Raw genomic sequence first — 19,903 nt, 5'->3', positions numbered from 1 at the left:
AAATATTTAATTTATATTAAGGTCCAGAAATTAGCACTTCTGATTCTTACAGTTATGGTAATCTAAAAAGTCAAAACAAGGCACTAGCTTCTGTCATAGGCTTGAGAGGCCAGGGGCTGAGAAGAGAGCGCACACAATGAAGGAGCCTTTATGTCTTTCCTTCATGTTTCTACCCTTTGTCTATGACCGAGCTCTAGTAGGAAGGCTTGAGCTTCTGTTGCCATATTTATAGGTGGTGACTCACTGCTCCCGTTGTCCCATTTGGGCATGATTTCTTGCTGATGAAAATTGTATGTCTTTATTAAAATTTAACATACACAGACTTTTAAGAAACAGTGGCCTCTGTTTTAAAGAACATCATTTATAACATTTTCGGACAGAAGTCATATGGTTGAGTGTGCTTTTACTAATATTTATTGTATATTTTATTGCCTTACCCTGATTTTCTTTTTTTTATGTTGAATTGTATTTTATTTTTTCATTTTTTAAAGTTTTACTGAAGTATAGTTGATTGACCATGTTGTGATAATTTCTGCTGTGCAACAAAGTGATTCAGTCATACATATACACACATCCATTCTTATTCAGATTCTTTTCCCATGTAGATTGTCACAGAATATTGGTTAGAGTTCTCTATGCCAATCCCAAACCCCCAGTCCATCCCTCCCTACCCACCTGTCCCCTTTGGTAACCATAAGTTTGTTTTCAAAGTTTGAGTCTGTTTCTGTTCTGAAAATAAGTTCATTTATATCCTTTTTTATATTTTATTTTATTAATTTAATTTTATTTTATTTTATTTTGCTTTTTCGGGCTGCACCTGCATGTGCGGCATATGGAAGTTTCCAGGCTAGGGGCTGAATTGGAGGTACAGCTGCCGGCCTACGCCACAGCCACAGCAATGTGGGATCTGAGCCACATCTGTGATTTATACCCAGCTCGTGGCAATGCCAGATCCTTAACCCACTGAGCGAGGCCGGGGATGGAACCCGCATACTCATGGATGCTAGTCAGAATCACCTCCACTCCACCACAATGGGAACTCCTGGTTTATATTCTTTTTTTAGATTCTGCATATAAACAATATCATGTTTGTCTTCGTCTAACTTTGCTTAGTATGATAATCTCTAGGTCCATCTATGTTGCTGCAAATGGCATTATTTCATTCTTTTTTTGTGGATGAATAATATTCCATTGTGTACATGTACCACATCTTCTTTATCCATTCCTTTGTTGATGGACATTTAGGTTGTTTCCCTATCTTGGCTATTGTAAATAGTGCTGCTTTCAACATCGGGGTGCATGGATCTTTTCAAATGATGGCTTTCTCCAGATAGATGCCAGGGAGTGGGATTGTTAGATTATATGGTAGTTCTATTTTTAGTTTTTTGAGGGACATCCATCCTGTTTTCCATAGTGGTTGCACCAATTTACATTCTCGCCCACAGTGTAAGAGGGTTACCCTTACCCTGATTTTCCACATGGAATTAATGTCCTTAAGCATTACAGTGAGATAAGACATAAGTAGGATTAGGCAAGAAGCTTCCCTGTCTCAGCATTTTCTTACCATCTCTCTTCCTTGGACTTCTTTGAGATTTCCTTCCCATCTGCCTGTCTCTTAAGTGTTGTTAAAATGAAATCTTCTTGTTTTAAATTATAAAATACATACTCATAAAATAGTTCAGACAATAGAGCAGTTTATAAATTAACGTGTCCCACATTAAAAGAAAATAAGTACACAGTAATACACACATACACATATGTTTGGTTTCCCCCTCCACCTTTCCCCATGGACTCTTACTATATATACTATTTTTCAGCTTAATTTTTAATTTAACAATATATCATCAATGCCATAAACCTGGTAGGTTCTCAATTCTTCCACTAGGTTTTCTCTTCTCTTTCTGCACATGCTGAATGGAATGATACTGTTGTGAAACTTGGCTTCTATCCACCAGCGACAAATAGAAACTAGGAGACAGAGTTTTGGGTGAAGGAGAAAAAGAAATAGCTTTTATTGATTTGTTAGGCAAAGGAGGCCACAGCTGGCTAATGTTTTAAAGACTGTAAAGAAGTGTTCCCCTCCCTTGGGGAAGAATCGTGAAGAGTTCTATAGTCAAAAAGGAGAAAAACAGGGTTCCAGATAAGAATCTGGGTTAGGATAAGTATACATTCTTCTTTCTTTGGGGGAATATTAGTCACTGAAGTTGGTTTTGTGATCTGTTGGTCTTCTGGGTTATCTATCTTGATTTTTCCTGGAATAAAAATACTTGTGAAAAGGGCATATTGATCAGAGGCTAGGACGATCTAGGAAAGTACCTAAAAAAATCATGTGCTTATAATCTTTCACCCACAGGCCATTGTGCTCAGGGTGCCTAATCATGGGTGTTTGTGTTTGGGGTGCAATCAAGCCAGGGAGAAGGACAAAGAAGGGCTCCACGCTGTTCAATTTTAAGCAAGTCATTTCTAAAAGAAGCACAAAGAACATAACTTCTCTCTTAGATGTATGAGGTGCCTGCATCAATACCACTTATACTCTTAGTTACTTTCATGCTTATTTCCAAATATATATTCCTGCCTTGATCTTTTTTCTTTGATGGTGATCTTCTAGTTTATTTTTTTTAATTTATTTTAATCGAAGTATAGTTGATTTACAGTGTTGTAGTAGTTACAGGTATGTAGCAAAGGGATTCAGTTATTTACATGTGTGTGTGTGTGTATATTCTTTTTCAGATTATTTTCCCTTGTAAGTTATTACAAAATATTGAGTTTAGTTCCCTATGCTATATAGTAGGTCCTTGTTGGCTGTTTTATATCTATATCTATCTATCTATATATATATATATAGATATATATATATATAAATTTTGAGTTTAGTTCCCTATGTTATATAGTAGGTCCTTGTTGGCTATTTTATATATATGAATGTATATACTAATCCCAAACTCCTAATTTATCCCTCTCCCCCTTCACCCTTTGTAACCATAAGTTTATTTTCTATGTGGGTCAGTCTCTGCTTTGTATATTTTGTGTATATATAAAAATATGTATCATTTTTTAAGATTTGACATATAAGCAATATCACATGATGCTTGTATTTCACTGTCTGGCTTACTTCACTTAGTATGATAAGCTCTAGGTCCATCCATGCTGTTGCAAACACGTAGCCCCTGATCTGTCTCTGGGACTCCAGCCCACCATTGCCCATTTGGATGTCCCATGGACATTACACCCAGTTCTTCCTAAACACTGTTTCTCCTCCTCTGTCCATCTCAGGAAGCAGCAATATGATTTACTCCATTTCACAAGCTAGAGGTCTGGCATCATCTTCAGTCCATCATCTTTCTCATTCAACCATATGCTGTCCATCACCAAGCCTGCAGTTTCCACCTCTTTAATATCTTTTAAAAAAATTTATTGAAAAAAAAAAAAAAGAAGAAAAGGAGTTCCCGTCGTGACGCAGTGGTTAACGAATCCAACTAGGAACCATGAGGTTGCGGGTTCAGTCCCTGCCCTTGCTCAGTGGGTTAACGATCCAGCGTTGCCGTGAGCTGTGGTGTAGGTTGCAGACGCGGCTCGGATCCCGCGTTGCTGTGGCTCTGGCGTAGGCTGGTGGCTACAGCTCCGATTCGACCCCTAGCCTGGAAACCTCCATATGCCATGGGAGCAGCCCAAGAAATAGCTAAAAAGACAAAAAAAAATTATTGGAGTACAGTTGACTCACATTGTTGTATTAGTTTCAGATGTACAGCCAAGTGAATCCATCATATATCCATTCTTTTTTTCCCCATATAAGGTATTACAAACTATTGAGTTTTCCTGGGCATATATCCAGAGAAGACCATAATCCACTGATTTAATATCTTTTAAACCAATTAGTCTTTTTCCGTTCTGACTACCTTCTCTGTAATGCCAGGCGACACTCTTCCCTTGCTTGGGGCTGTCATTCCTACCAGTTCCCAGCTCATTTCACACATACCTTGATCCTATTGTAGCATTGATCATACTGCACCGTAATAGCCTGTGCATGGTTTGTGTCACCTTGCCTGCCCCTGCCCTTGCCCTTGCCAGCATTAGACTACAAGCTTCCTGAAGAACATAGAATACAGCACCTGTGAGGAGCCACATATTTGAAGGATAAATGAATGTGCAGACAACCGTTGAATAACATGAGTTGGACCTGCAGGGACCACTCACATGTCGATTTTTTCCCCAAAATACTGTACCTGTATTTTCATTTTACAGATCTTTAATTAAGTGTGTGTGAAAGTCTATGTTGATTCGAAAAGATAGTATGTGGAATCAAAAGATCTAGATTTTGAGTCCTGATTCTGTCCACAGGGTTTCTCATTCAACCACATGCTGTCAATCACCAAGCCTGAAGTTTCCACCTCTTTAGTATCTTTAAAAAAAAAAATTTACTGGAGTACAGCCTCCTGCCCTAGAGTGAGTCACCCATCAATTCCTGGGGTTTTGAGGCAGAGCTCATAGTACCCATATTTTCGACTGGAGGTGGGGGTGGGGAGCCAGGTGCCCCTAACCCCTGTATTGTTTAATTGTCAGCTGGAGTCAGAAACCCCAGGAGCCCCTTGTGCTTAAGAAATGGTCTGTTCCAGAGTCCCAGGGGTCAGAATGGTCAAGTCAGAAGCTCCACCCACCTTGAGGGATCGGCAGCTTCACAGGTCCCTGTCAGCACTTTTCAGTTCCTGGGCAGTTTGAAATACCAATGCTGTTAGAAAGAGAAGTTTGAAATACCAGTGCTGTTAGAAAGAGCAGAAGCTCTTTCCATTGTGCTTCATCCTGGGTGGGGCCTTCCTGTAGACTCAGTGACACATTGCAATTGGAGAGAGTGGGAGAGTCGGAGGCTTGCACTAGGTATAACTCTTCAGTGAGACAGGCACAGATGTGAGGGTTCCTGGAGCGAGGTACTTGGATTTGGGGTAGTCGCTAACACCCAGTCATACCCCTCTGGAGCTGGTTAATCCTGCCATCCCCTGCCAGCCAACAGCCTCCAGTCTGCGTAAGCTCGTTAAAGGAAGACCTTTGTTTCTTCATGAATCTCTCTCACTTTGGAGTCCCCGGGTTCTTTACCCACATGCTGCAGAAGAGAAAATAAATACCACTCAGAACCCAGATGCCTTGTGACTCTCTTTTATTCTTTTTAATTATTTGTTTTTATCAAATTATAGTTGGTTTACAGAGTTGTGCCAATTTCTGCTGTACGGCGTAGTGAACCAGTCATATACATAGCTACATTGTTTTTCTCATACCACCTTCCATCATGTTCTATCCCAGGAGACTGGATATAGTTCCCTGGGCTACAAAGTAGGACCTCATTGCTTATTGATTCTAAATGCAATAGTTTGCATACTCTATTTGATGCTCTGATGATTTTACACTTGAATATCTCTGACCCCAGCTGTCACATTTTGTTCATTGTGACTGTGTTCACCCTGATGTTTGCATGGGACACTTCTCAGGTCTACAGTGTTAACATTAATTTTATATCAGGACCCATAAGATGGAGGCTGCCCCAATGACCCAGCCCACCTCAGGCATCTAAATCTAAGTCAGCCTGCGCTTAGGTGAAACACCTGGCAAAGAAATTTAAACCAAACCAATCACAATCCTCCAACTCAGCTTTGGCTACTTTAACCTTACCTGGAAAACAGGACCCACCAGCCTTAGAAGGGATTTCTCTTCTCCTGGCCAATCACACCCTGCTTCCTCTGCGTTGCTGTTTCAAATGCTCTATAAAGCTCGCACTTGCCTAGAATCCTTCTCGAAGAGCGTTCTACTGCTTAGGAGGCTCTGTACTCTCTCCCCATTAGCGGATTGTATTCCCTTCAGTCAAAGGCATCATACTTGTTACTAAGTTGTTTTAGTTTCATCATTTGACAGTGGTGACGAGATAGGACTCGAAGATTCCTGATGAAAATTGCAGAGGCAGCCCTGAGATGCATATGAAGGTAACAACAGACCCTATTTAGTTTGCAGCCTCTGGGAGAGGGCCACTCTCTGGGCTCTCCAGAAAGCTTCTCTTGGATAGAGCTCCGATTCTTTTGCATTCTGAGCTCTTTGCGTCTGTTGGTCCTAATTTTTCTAGGTGGAAAATTGGTGTTTCAGTGACTCTAGGTTTTCAGGGTGAGACTTAAGGTCTCAGGTACTGTGCTCAGGCAGCCACAAAGAGTAAATCTAGTTGAATTAGGGAGAATTATTTCAAGGGAAAATAATAGGTACCCCCTCAATCTAAAGAAAGCAAGGTGTCAGCCATTAGGAGACTTATAAGGCCTCCAGGTAAGTCCACTGGGGGACTTGGGGAAAATAAATTGAGAGAAGAAATTCTGACTTTTTTGATGAAGGGCACAAGTTAGCTATTAAAAACCATCAGGGAATCTTCCACTATAAAGAAATCTTCTTTTGTTCAATTGAGGTAAATTTTGTATATAACATATTAGTTTTAGATATATAATGCAATGATTACATATTGGTATACACACAAAGTGATCACTACAGTAAGTCTAGTTTCTGTCCATCACCATGCAACTGACCTCCTTCACCATTTTTGCCCACCTTCAACCTCTTTCCCCTCTGATAACCACCGATCTGTTCTTTGAATCTATGAGTTTGTTTATAGGTGTTTTTTTTTAGATTCCACATACAAGTAAAATCATAGTTATTAGTCTTTCTCTGACTGAACACATCTCACTTAGCGTAGTACCCTCAAGGTCCATCCCATGCATGATGTTGCAACTGGCAAGATATCATTCTTTTTTTATTGATGAGAAGTATTATCTATCTATCTATATAGATATAGACACCCACAAATACAGATATATCTCAAATCTTTATTCACACATTTGTCAGTGGACAGTTAGGTTGCTTCCAAATTTTGTAAATAATGCTGTGATGTATATTGGAGTGCACACTCCTTTTTAAATTAGTATTTCCTTTTCCTAAGATAAATACCCAGGAGTAGAATTGCTGGATCATTATATGGTTCTATTTTTAGATTTTTTTTTTTAGTAAATTCCCTTTTCTGTAGTGGCTTTGTCAATTTACTTTCCCACCAATAGTACACAAAAGTTCCCTTTTCTCCACATCTTTGCCAGCACTTATTATTTATTGTCTTTTTCCTAACAGCTCTTCTGACAGGTGTAAGGTTAATATCTCATTCTGGTTTTGATTTGCATTTCCTGGAGACTAGTGATGATGAATATATTTTCATGTGCTTTTTGGCCATCTTTCTGTCTTCCTTAAATGTTTTTTCAGATCCTCTGCCCATTTTTAAATTGGATAATTTTTTGTTGTTGTTGTTATTGAGTTGCATGAGTTCTTTATATTTTGGCTATTAGCTCCTTATCAGCTTTATGATTTGTGAATATTTTTTCCCATTCACTTGGTTGCCTTTTATTTTGTTGGTGGTCTCCTTCACTGTGCAGAAGCTTTATAGTTTGATGTAGTCTCATTGGATTATTTTCGCTTTTGTTGCTGTTGTCTTTGGAGTCAGGTCCAAAAAATTCTTGCTAAGAGTGATGTCAAGAAACTTACATATATGTTTTCTTCTAGGAGTTTGATGGTTTCTGGTCTTACATTCAAATCTTTAATCAATTCTGAGTTAAAGTTTATGTATAATATATGAGAGTGGTCCAGTTTTATTCTTTTGCATATGGCTGTCCAGTTTTCTCAACACCATTTATTGAAGAGACTATCCTTTCCTAATCGTGCTTGCCTCCTTTGTCATAAATTGTCTACATATGCATAGGGTTATGTTTGGGCTCTATTCTGTTCCATTGATCTATGTGTCTGTTTTTATATCAATACAATACTATTTCAGTTAATAAAGATTTGTAGTATGGTTTGAAATTGAGGAGCATAATACCTCTAGCTTAGTTCTTCGTTCTCAAGATTGCTTTGGTTATTTGGTTTCTTTTGTGGTTCCATATAAATTTTAAAATTATTTGTTCTCGTTTTGAATGCCATTGAAATTTTGACAGAGACTGCATTAAATTTGTAGATTGCTTTGGGTATGTGGACATTTTAACACTGCTAATTCTTTCAATCCATGAGCATGGAGTCTTTCCATTTATTTGTATCTTTTTCAGTTTCTTTCATCAATGTCTTATCAATGCACAGGTCTTTCACTTCCTTGGTTAAATTTATTCCTGGGTATTTTATTCTTTTTCATGCAATTGTAAAGTAGATTGTTTTCTTAATATCCCTTTCTGATAATTTGTTATTAGTGTTTAGAAACTCATGTTTTTGTATATTAGTTTTGAATCCTGCATCTTTACTGAATTTATTATTTTCTGTATATAATGTCATGTCATCTGTAAAGAATGACAGTTTTACTTCTTCCTTCCACACTTATGTCTTTTATTTCTTTTTCTTGCCTAATGGCTCTGGCCAGGACTTCCAACATGAATATTTAAGTCAGCCTGCACTTAGTGGAACACCTGTCAAGGAAACCTAACACACATCAATTATCATCCTCCAACTTACCTTACACTAGAAGATAAGGCCCTGCTAGTCTCATAAGGAAGTCCCCATCTTCTTAGCCAATCATGTCCTGTTTCTGTGTTGCTTCTTCAAATGTTCTGTCATACTCACCTTTGCCCAAAATCCCTGAGGAAGAGTGTTCTACTACTTGGTAGGTACTGTACTCCCACAACCCCATGGATTTTTGCCCTTGAATTAAGTACATCAAACCAGTCACTAAGTTGTTTTAGTTTTGCTATTTGACAGTAGTAAACACAGGATATTGAAACATAGTGGAAAGAATTCTAACTTTGGATTTAGGAGATAGAGTTTAGGATCTGGGTTCTCTAGCTTGAGTGGTACACTATGATCCTGTTTTATGGAATTTTAATGAAATATTGAATATAAAGTTTTAAGTCTCAAATGCAGGGTCTTCAGGAAGGCATCTCTTACATAAAAGACAGTCGTTCTGGCCTAGCTGAGTCATCTGTCTGGTCTTCCTTTGATTATTCCCAGTGGGGAAAACTGGGAGGGCAAAATCCACCTCCTAGTTTTGAATGAGGAAGTATAGCTTAAAAGTGCCTGGTTTAATGGTTGGTACAGATAAACCACTCAGTGTTTCTTCTTTGATTTGGAAAGTAGACAAGATAGATAACATAATTTGAGTGTCTGTTTTTTACTAGGAATTCTTAAAACTGTAAGCAGTAAACTGGGTGAGATCTCTGTATTGCAGATAGAGAAATAGGATCAGAGGAAATTTGACTTTTTGGATATGTGGGGATTTTGAACCTAGGCCTTCCTTCCTTCATGATTTACTTTATTTCTGTGTTGAAACTATGACTAAGGTAGGTAGAAGTTATTTTTAAAATGGAACTGATAGCACTGAAGAAATAGTTATATAAGATCCCTGTTTCTTAAAGGGCAAAAACAAATCAAGTAGTAATCAGACATACATTAAAAGAAATTTAAATCATCTCTTTCAGGACTTCCTTTCTCCAGTTATGAAATGAATGTGATAATCAAATCTTTTAATCAGGGGTAAAAGTCTGTAAAACTCCCAGTTATTCAGAAGGATTTTAAGTCGCTTTCACAGATGTGCAGGTTTAAGGTAATAGGAACTTTAGGGTAACATAGGATAGGGTAGATTGAGAACACTTTGCCTGTGTGTTCTAAGAGAGGAAGATACATGCTTCTCCAAACTATGATCTTCGATGCATCAATCATGTAGTAATTAGAGCTCTTGGGAAGCTCACGCTCTCATAAACACAAGACATTTTTATTAGCAATGGAGTGATTAGTGATAAAACCATTTAATTTATAATTTGAGCCAGCAATTGAATAACACTTTTAATCAATTTTAGGGTAGAATGGACACAGATTAATACCTCAAATGTGAGAAGATTGGAAAAAGTTACTGTTTGGACTGAATACCTCTTGGAAGGGAGATTTATAGGATGCATATATGTCTTTGAGGCCCAAGGGTAATATTATGATTTGGCAAGTTAAAGTAGGTAGGTAAAAACTGGAATGAAGATGAAAAATTCTTTCTTCTGGTTCAGCAATTTGTACAAATTAAGAAATTTGGAAGGCCCTGAAGCAGTGGCCGTGCCATTGGATACTCTCAATTTCTGTATGAGCCAGCTAAACTCATTAAAATCCCAACAAGGACAAAATATCATATTTCACCATTTCTGCTTAGGGAGCAGCTAATTTTTCCTTAACTCGGCTGGGGTTTTGAGCCTCTCAACCTAATAGAGAACTTCTCTCTTATCACCATGTATATACCATCCTAGCCTCTGCTCATGGATTAGAATATAACCAAAATAATGTTTGTTTTATTAAGAATATTTTTCTTGGAGTTCCTGCTATAGTACAGTGGGATTGGCGCACATCTCTGGAGCACAGTGGTGCAGGTTTGATCCCCTGGCCAGCAGAGTGTGTTAAAAGATCCAGGTCACAACTGCAGCTTGGAACTGATCCCTGGCCCAGGAACGTGGGGGGCCAAAAAAGGACAAAAAAAAAAAAAAAGAAAGAAATATCTTTTTTTAACAGAAAAATCTTTGTTATGAAATATCTTAGAGATTAGTCAATTTTTCTCCTGTATAAAGCAGAAAGCCCAGAAATCGCCTTATTGGGGCTATACTGGGCACATGTGGGAAGTGAGGTCAAAGGGTAGAAGAGGATGATTGGGAGCAGGAAAAGATGTAGGATGGTTCCTTTTACAGATGCCCATTCATCATAGATGGCCACGTGGCAGGAAGAGAGGCATGCAGAAGAGGGTCATGGCCTTTACCACCCTTTCGCCCCTTGGTCAGCTTGGACATGCCCGCTTTAACACAGAAGTAGGCAAGTTTGTGTATGCCCTCCCACACTTAAGTCAAAACCAGTAAAATTTTTTTTTTTTTTTTTTTGCTTTTTAGGGCTGTACCCACAGCATATGGAAGTTCCTTGGCCAGGGGTCAAATCAGATCTGTAGACACTGGCCTACGCTACAGCCACAGCAATGTGGGATCCAAGCCACATCTGTGACCTACACCACAGCTCATGGCAACACCAGATCCTTAATCCACTGAGCGAGGCCAGAGATCGAACCTGCTTCCTCATGGATACTAGTCGGATTCTTTTCTGCTGAGCCACAACAGGAACTCCCCAAACCAGTAAATTTTAAAGTTCTTTGAAGGCAGGGATGTCTTATTCACTTTTATATAACTCTCTCAACTATTAATATGCAGTAAGTGACAGCTTTTTTTTTTTTTTTTTTTTGGTGTGGGTGGGCATAGGTGCAGCATATGGAAATTCCCAGGCTAGGGATCGAATCAGAGCTGCAGCTGCTGGCCTATGCCACAGCCACAATGCCAGATCTGAGTCATGTATGCAATGTCCACCACAGATCACAGCAACATCAGATTCTTCACCCATTGAGTGAGGGCAGGGGTCAAACTTGCATCCTCATGGATTCTAGCTGGGTTCATCTCTGCTGAGCCACAATGTGAACTCTGGTGATGGCTTTCTTTAAAACTGAAGTATAGTTAACATTCAATGTTATGCTAGTTTCAGGTGTACAGCATGGTGGTTACATAGTGGTTCAATATTTGCATGCAATACAAAAGGATCACCATGATATGCCTAGTAACCATCTGTCACCGTACAAAGTTACTACAATATTACTGACTCTATTCCCTATGTTGTACCTAACATACCTGTGATTTATTTTTTAACAGGAAGTTTATGCATCTTAAATCTCCTCCACCTATATTGCACAGTCTCCACCTACCTTCCCTCTGGTGACCATCAGTTTATTCTCTGTATCCATGTGTCTCTTTCTATTTTGTTTTGCTTATTCATTTGTTTTGGTTTTTTTAGATTCCATCTGTAAGTGAAATCATATGGTATTTGTCTGTCTTTGTCTATTTCTCTTAGCGTAATGCCCTCCAGGCCTATCCATGTTGTATCAAATGGCAAGATTTCTTTCTTTTCTTATGACTTAATCCTTTTCTTATGACAGTATTCCATTGTGTGTGTGCATAGGTTTATACCATCTCCTTTATACCTTTTGTCAATGGACACTTAGATTGCTTCAATATGTTGCCTATTGTAAATAATCCTGCAATGAACATAGGAGATGCATATATCGTTTCAAATTAGTGTTTTCACTTTCTTTGGATAAATACCCAGGAGCAGAACCACTGGGTCATATGGTAGATCTATTTTAAATTTTTTGGGAAAACTGTTATACATAGTGGCTGTACCAGCTTACATTCCTACCAGCAGTGCATGAGGATTCCCTTTTCTCCACATCCTCACCAACATTTATTTGTTGGCTATTAGAAAAAAAGATATTCTAACAGGTACGAGGTGATATCTTATTGTAGTTTTGATTTGCACTTCCCTGATTGTTAGTGATGTTGAGCATCTTTTCAGGAGCTAGTTGGCCATGTCTGTGTCTTCCTTGGAAAATGTCCATTCAGGTCTGCCTATTTCTTAATCAGAATCCTACTTGTTATTGTGTTGTATAAGTTTTTTTGTATATTTTGGATATTAGCACTTTATAGGGCACATAATTTACAAATATCTTTTCCCATTCAGTAGGCTGCCTTTCATTTTCTTGATCTTTTGTGTGTGCATGTGCAAAAGCTTTTTAGTTGGATGTAGTCTTTTTTTATTTACCTTTGCTTCTGTTTGTACAATCCATGGGAATCCAGCCGTGGGTAGCCTCTAACCCTTCTCAACCCTGTAGGTTCAAAAGATTAGGTAAAACACTGTCTTTGGGAAATAAAAAACTACTCTTTCCTTAAAAGGATTAAATTTTAATAAAATGGAAATTTCTGGTTTAAACTTTTTAGAGATTCAAAGGGCCATTTCTTTAGGTCTGCAAGATTGGAGATTTATGAATGTGGTGTCTAAAATAATATTGTTAGTATAGAAACCTGAAACAAGCATCTAACCACAAAATAGTTTTGCTTTTGCTAACCTCATTTAAAACTCCAAGGATTTCCTTAACACTAGTTTCAGAATATTGAACTTTAAGGGAATTTTTATAACAGGAATTATCATTATCAATAGCTCCCATCCTCTGTGTGCCTCCAGTTGGCAAGCAGTAAAAGAGCATCTTCTTTAACAACCTTGTGAACTTAGAGTATTATCTCTATTTTACAGACAAGGAAACCAAGATCCAGATAATTAATATAACTTGCCTAGGGTCACATACCTAGCATACTTGAAAACAGAGCCATCTCACTTGGAAACCATTATCAGGGGGAAGTTGGCCAGGATTTGGGTAGCTGTAGAATTTTTCACAAGTGGCTACTATGTCTAGCGAACGTCAGACACTCATGGAATCCTTTCATGTGATGTATCTTCCAGCTTGAAGCTGGAGGCTTAGAAAAATAGAATTAAAGAAAGGATCCTGGTAGGTTTTATTCATTCCATTTCCTCGCTCTGCTCCCACTTTCCATTTTATCCCTCTTCTAGGAAGTCATCCCTATGGTTTTGCTTTAAAAACTTGTGATGACTACTTGGCAAATAGCCCCACCAAATTATTCCAGTATTTTTTTTATTACTCAATTAATTTATTACATTTATAGTTGTACAATGATCATCACAGTTCAGTTTTATAGGATTTCCATCCCACAACCCCAGCGCATCCCCCCGCCCCTGAACTATCTCCTTTGGAAACCGTAAGTTTTTCAAAGTCTGTGAGTCAGTATCTGTTCTGCAAAGAAGTTCATTGTGTCCTTTTTTCAGATTCCACATATCAGTGAAAGCATTTGATGTTGGTGTCTCACTGTATGGCTGACTTCACTTAGAATGATAATTTCTATGTCCATCCATGTTGCTAAAAATGCCTGTATTTTATTCCTTTTGATGGCTGAGTAATATTCCATTGTGTATATTCTAGTATTTTGGAAAAAGTACTTCTGAGGCACCTGACACATTGGCACTTGTAGTAACTTTAACATACACCTCCAATAGAGGAACTTGGCCTATAGTGTCACTGCAGTATCCTGCACAGTTAGACCCAAATTCATGGCATCACATGGATATTTTGACTGCATGACAGTAGCCATCTGGGTTTTCCGAATTTCTCACTGATTTGAGTTGTAGCATTTCATTCATCAGGTAAAGAGGGACTCTTTTATCTTTAGGAACATTTATCAGAAGTTTGGCATGGCTCAAAGACTATAGTGATTCCACTGCTGAACATATATAAATCTTTCATTTTGGGAATATGTGCCCTTGTATTGAATATAGATTCATTTTATCTTGGGTGTGTTTATGATTTTATAATACTCTTCTTTTTTTTTTTCAAGAAGGAAGAGGTTTTTTTTCTTTTTTCTTTCTTTCTCTTCTTTTTGCCTGTTTGTTTGTTTTGCTTTTTAGGTCTTCACCCACAGCATATGGAAGTTCCTAGGCTAGGGGTCAAATCAGAGCTGTAGCTGCTGGCCTGCACAGCCACGTGGGACCCCAGCCATGTCGGTGACCTACATCATGGCAACGCTGGATCCTTAACCCACTGAGCGGGGCCAGGGATCAAACCCGAATTCTCATGATATTAGTCAGATTTGTTTCTGCTTTGCCACAATGGGAACTCCCAGGAAGAGATAATTTAATGGAATAGTGGTAGGTATTTCACTTAACTAGATGGAAAGCATGAAATTTTTACCCTACCACAAAGTAACTTGATGTTTCACAATTTACATGTGTATTTACATATACATTTTGTATATATTTTGACATTTGTATCACAATTCTGGCAATTTCAATTTTCCCCCATCAGAAACATTTCAGATTAAATTAAGAGCATCCCAGAGCCACTCTATGATGCTCTTTATAACTAGCTTCTGAAGTTTTTTAAAATAATGAGTAGATTTCATCATGGGATGATGGGACCAATATAATGATTTCTTTGGATGCAGGGTAGCCAATGACAGGTGTAGGGTTGTATGTGTGTCAGGAAGGGAGAGAGGGTTGGGAAACCAAGCATGTCTGGGATTTTGAATTTATAAAAAAGATTTGTTCCTTAGTTTTCAGACCAACTTAGATTTCTTATTATAGGAATAATGTGTGATTATTGTAAAAACATATAGATGAACATCTAATAGAAAAAAAATGACATCTTAGTGTTAGTCGCTGTTAAGATTTTGGTTCACTTTATCCCCATTTGTGTGTGTGTGTGTATTCATATATATGGTTGTTTTTGCAAAAATGAGCCTAGGCCATAAATATTCTGGAAATTATCTTTTCAAATGAATCTATTCATTAAATACTCATCTATAATATTTATTTTTCCTGGCCACACCTGTGACATATGGAAGTTCCCAGGCAGGGATTAAATCCAAGCAAGAGCTGTGACCTATGCCACATCTGTGGCAATGCTGGATCCTTAACCTACTGCACTGGGTTAGGGATTGAATCCACACTGCTGCAGAGACCACACTGGATCCCTAACCTGCTGCACCACAGTGGAAACTCCTATAATATTTTTAATGTATATAAAATGAAGGTTTTTATTGTATGTTTCTTTATTGTTTACTCTTTCTATTAAAGAGGCTTTTTAAGTTTTGGATCACTCATCCCTCTTCCTCACCATCATCAGTAGTATAGTGTGTTTTGTCAGGGCTGCTTACCTGCCCTGAGATCCACCTCACCCTATCCCATCTACCCTCACCAGAGAACACTATGGAACTAACTGAGGGCTGCTGACAGTTCCTCTGCTATTGCTGTTTCTATTACAGGAGACGGAGCATGTGGTCCCCAGCCAGCCGGAGAGTCGGGGGAGAACAGGAACACCAGTTCAGGAGAGTCCACAAAACCACACCTTCAGGTGCCAAGAACCTGTTCAACCAAGGTGGGCCCTTCATTGTCAAAAGCTGCACTGGGCCTGGGGTTCCTTTCCCAGAAAGGCTAACACCTATGCTTGCCATGCCCACATAAGATGCAAGGCTTTCTGACTTTGTTGGCATTCCTTGCAGTCAGAGAAACCGCTTGAAGGGCCCTAGGAGGAGAACCACTGAGTCTGAGCTTGAGAGAAACATAAATAACCTCCTTCCTCTGCTTTGAGTTTGAAGATAACCAGCCTTAAGGCTCTGGGAGGAGATACCTTCCCCCCCCCCCCCTTCGAGAGAGACATGCTGATCTCATTTTGTCCTCTTTCATTCTATTCCATTCCAGAGATGATTAGGTTTTCTTCTGTGACGATAATTTGTGATGACAGTGTAGGCATCAAGCCAATTGCTCTTCACATATTCTTTCATTTAGCCCTTACCACTTCTCCAGAAAGTGGGTGCTCCCAGCCCCATTTTAGACAGGAGGAGCCTGGGGCTGAGACATTAAGGCACTTGTTCAGCATAGCCCAAGTCAAAAAGGCTGAGCCAGAATTTGAACCTACAAATGTCTGATGACAGCATAGCAGGTGTGACTTAAGTGCTGATCCAAGTGGCATCTTTAAGCCCTGAAGTGGCCCTGGGGCTGGCCTCTCTGGTCGCCTCAACCTGCTGGAAACAGCCCTGGGTTCAGGGCAAGAATGTGGGTAGAAGGCTGTCTGCAGCGGGGTTGGCATGGTATCGGAATGGGAGCCTGGCCCTGCAGCTGTCTATGGAAAGTCTCTTCTGAAAATAAACAGAAGAAAGAATTCAACCGCTAGTTGTGTCAGCTGTCTTTGTAGGATCTTGTGTACAGTGTAATCATAGCTCTCACTCGGTAGAAAGGGAGGGCTATGCTTCTGGCCTGACCTTTAGAAATCTTTTCTCAGGCAGCAGAGTCTAAATGAATCAACAACTCCAGACAGCGTTGGCTGTGCTATGAAATTGTCCTTTAAAATATTCAACATACTAAGTTTAGAATCATAGAGCCTCACAGGGTTGATGGGGAGACCCCAAATGTAAAGTGATCCATTATCCAGTCGGATTTCTGGGCCCCTTTTCTCACCCTTCTCAGTGGTTGCCGCTTCTTATCTGTTTATTCTTTCTTGACCTTGGCTCGAGTAAGACTCAGCTTTGTCCTTTCTCTGCTGATCAGGAGCCCTTACTATAACAAAGCTGTTTGGGGTTGACTAAGGACCACATTAGGCTGTGACCCCATCTCCCTGCACCAGACTGGTGACTGCCTCTCTCAGCAAGAACAAGGAAAACTGTATTCCTATGCGTATTTCAAAATAGCAAAGATGGCAAAACAAAACATTAAACCAAAAAATCATTTATATTTGTGTGTGCAATGCATGGAGCCTTTAGGGTGGATATTCCACAGAGATTGTTAGGGGAAAATGACATTAGCAGTTAACCTTCTCAGAGATGCTTGATGTTTGGTAACTTTAAATCCCTTCCAATCCCATTTACAGTGGAGAAAGTAAATGGTAATATTCCTGTTATTAGAGGGAAAGTCAGAAATTTAATAGGGTTCTGTGGTGAGAATCATTCACACATGACTAGTAATAACTAAGACTATTGAATTACTCAAGAGGAACCATACAGGGCAGCAATTCTTAAATTTAGGGGCGTGGAGTTACAATTTCATTCAGATTCTCAGATTCATGGCCACTTTCCTCAGACAAATAGAGTGCACAAAGACACAGAAATTTGTTTAACATTTTAGGAGATCCCTACACCTCTTCTGCATGTCAGGAAAAGGAACTGGTTACAAAGGCCTTCCCTGCTGAGTCCAGGCTTGTCTTCCCAACAGAGTGGCTAATTCTTGCAAAAACATATCTAGTCTCTTGCTCTTCCCCTATACTTTAGCAAACCTCCATAGGATTCCAGTTACCTTGTTGTTCTTTGCTTCTTTTTCCCTTCTAGCCTCCATGTTCCACTTTGACAGGGTCTAGTTTTCTGAGCTAGCAGCATTCCAGAATAGTCTGTGCGCCAGTGTTGGCAATCACAGGATCCGGTGCTAAGTCACCAGTCAGGAGCTGTGCTAGGCCAGTGATGTCTGATATATTAGGTTTTATATTTAGATTGGGCTGATAAGCTTTAAACTACAGAGTTATTTGTCACAACCGTGGTGGCTTCACCCAAGGTCATTATAATGGAACTTAAAAAAAAAAATCTCAAAATATTATAGGGATTGTGAAATTTGATGAACTGGTGAAATGAGATCTGAGGCTAAAAACAACATTGAGTCAGGTAGCTCACATTCCTGATAACATTCTTCCTCTGTCCTAAGCCAGCATATGGCCAGGTCCAGGCATATCATGCCCAGTAAGATCTTGATAGAGACATGGTACTAAAACTGGACACCGTAGACCTAGGTCTGACTCAAGGTGAGAGGAGAAGCCAGGCTCAATCTCAGCAGGTGTAAAATGTCACCTTCTTGTGGTTGGGGCAGGGGGACATGTTCTCAGCATAATGAACACTTTGAGAAAGGGAAGAAAGATCTTTCTTCAGCAAGGAGCTGCCGAGGGGTCACATGCCATTTGGGTGAAACTCAAAAAAGTAGTTAGTGTTCAGAGAGTGAATACATCCTTGTAGAAGTGAGATTTGGGGCTGATTGTGTCCTGGAGTGGTATTGACCTTCCCACACGTGGAAAGGAGAAATAGTTTCATACCTTCAGCTCTGAGATCATATTGTTGAGCCCTTTCTAGCTCAAGGAGCCTTTATCTGTGTCTGTGGATGAGCTTTGGAGGGTCTATGAATGTTTTTGCCCAAGTTTGAGTGTTTGTGTACTATATTGGCTGTCTACTGCTACTGTAACCAATGACCACAAACCTGTGGCTTAAAACAACACCAATTTATAATTTTACAGTTGTGTAGGATAGATTGTCAACATGGGTCTCACTGGACTTAAATAAAGGTATCAGCAGGCCTATATTTCTTTCTGGAAGTTCTAGGTTCTGGTAACCTTTAAGCTATAGAATTATTTGTCACAACTGTGGTGACATCACCAGAGGTCATTCTAATGGAACTTTAAAAAAAAAAATCTCAGAGTTCCCATTGTGGCTCAGCAGTAACCAACCAACCTGACTAGTATCCATGAGGATGTGGGTTCAATCCCTGGCCTTGCTAAGTGGGTTAAAGATCTGTCATTGCCATGAGCTGTGGTGTAGGTCACAAATGCAGCTTGGATCCCAAGTTGTCATGGCTGTAGTATAGGCCAGCAGCTGCAGCTCCATTTTGACTCACAGCCTGGGAACTTCCATATGCTGCAGTTGTGGCCCTAAAAAGCAAAAAACAAAAACAAAAAACCCTCAAAATATTGTGAAATTTGATAGACTGGTAAAATGAGATCTGAAACAACATTGAGTCAGAATCAGTCCATTTCCTTGCCTTTTCCAGTTTCCAGAGGCTGCCTACATTGCTTGGTTTTGGCTACTTTTTCCATTTCCAAAGCTAGCAACATTGCACTTCTCTGAGCATTTTTATGTACCTTTCCCTCTGACCATGTTATTAAGTCCAAGGTCCTACTGTTCATATCACAACTGGCCAGTAAATCAAGAGATGAGGTGTTGGGGCAAGGAATAGTGACTTTCTTCAGAAAGCCAGCAGGCTGAGAAGATGGTAGGCTAGCGTCTCAAAGAACCATCTTACCCTAGTCAGAATTCAGACTTCTTTTATATTAAAAGGGGAGGTGGTACAGCTGGTTGTTGCAAACTCTTTGGTGCTGGAATCCTTTGTTCTTGCAGTTGTCCAGGTAGGTCTGATCACAGAGTTCCTGTAAACCTGCAACTAGACAAAAGTTGTTCTCTTGTTTTGCAACTTTTTATCTCTGTAGGAATGGAAAATGTGTTGTACCTTTAAAGGTCAGAGCCTTGAGAGTGGGCTATCCTGTATATTCCAGGCTATAGGGAATGTTCTTTTGCAAAGAGCCAGCATGAGGAAGCCTGGGCCACAAAGCAAAAGGTTAGAGCTAGAGAAATAGATCCAATATAGGGCCAGGTTTGTTCTCTGTTACAGCCACGGGGAGGAAGGATATTCTGATTTTCAGGATTCATGTGAT

General features: G+C 39.4%; 1 protein-coding gene across 7 annotated transcripts in view; it reads left to right on the top strand.

The window, feature by feature from the left end:
- The window catches only part of FAM13C (family with sequence similarity 13 member C), a 130,745-nt gene that overhangs the window by 36,658 nt on the left and 74,184 nt on the right, over window positions 1–19,903 (top strand). For 6 of the 7 annotated variants that reach the window (XM_047760435.1, XM_047760433.1, XM_047760432.1 and 3 more), the window contains one exon: window positions 15,711–15,823. The exons of the other annotated variant lie outside the window; for it this stretch is intronic. In XM_047760435.1, the coding sequence (XP_047616391.1) occupies window positions 15,711–15,823 (113 nt within the window). The remainder of the gene's footprint in view (window positions 1–15,710; window positions 15,824–19,903) is intronic. 7 annotated transcript variants of the gene reach the window in all.

This window comes from Phacochoerus africanus, chromosome 15, assembly GCF_016906955.1.
Source record: "Phacochoerus africanus isolate WHEZ1 chromosome 15, ROS_Pafr_v1, whole genome shotgun sequence".
Lineage (NCBI taxonomy): Eukaryota > Metazoa > Chordata > Mammalia > Artiodactyla > Suidae > Phacochoerus > Phacochoerus africanus.
Note: the sequence above shows the minus strand (reverse complement) of the source record. Positions and strands in the feature narration are given on the sequence as shown.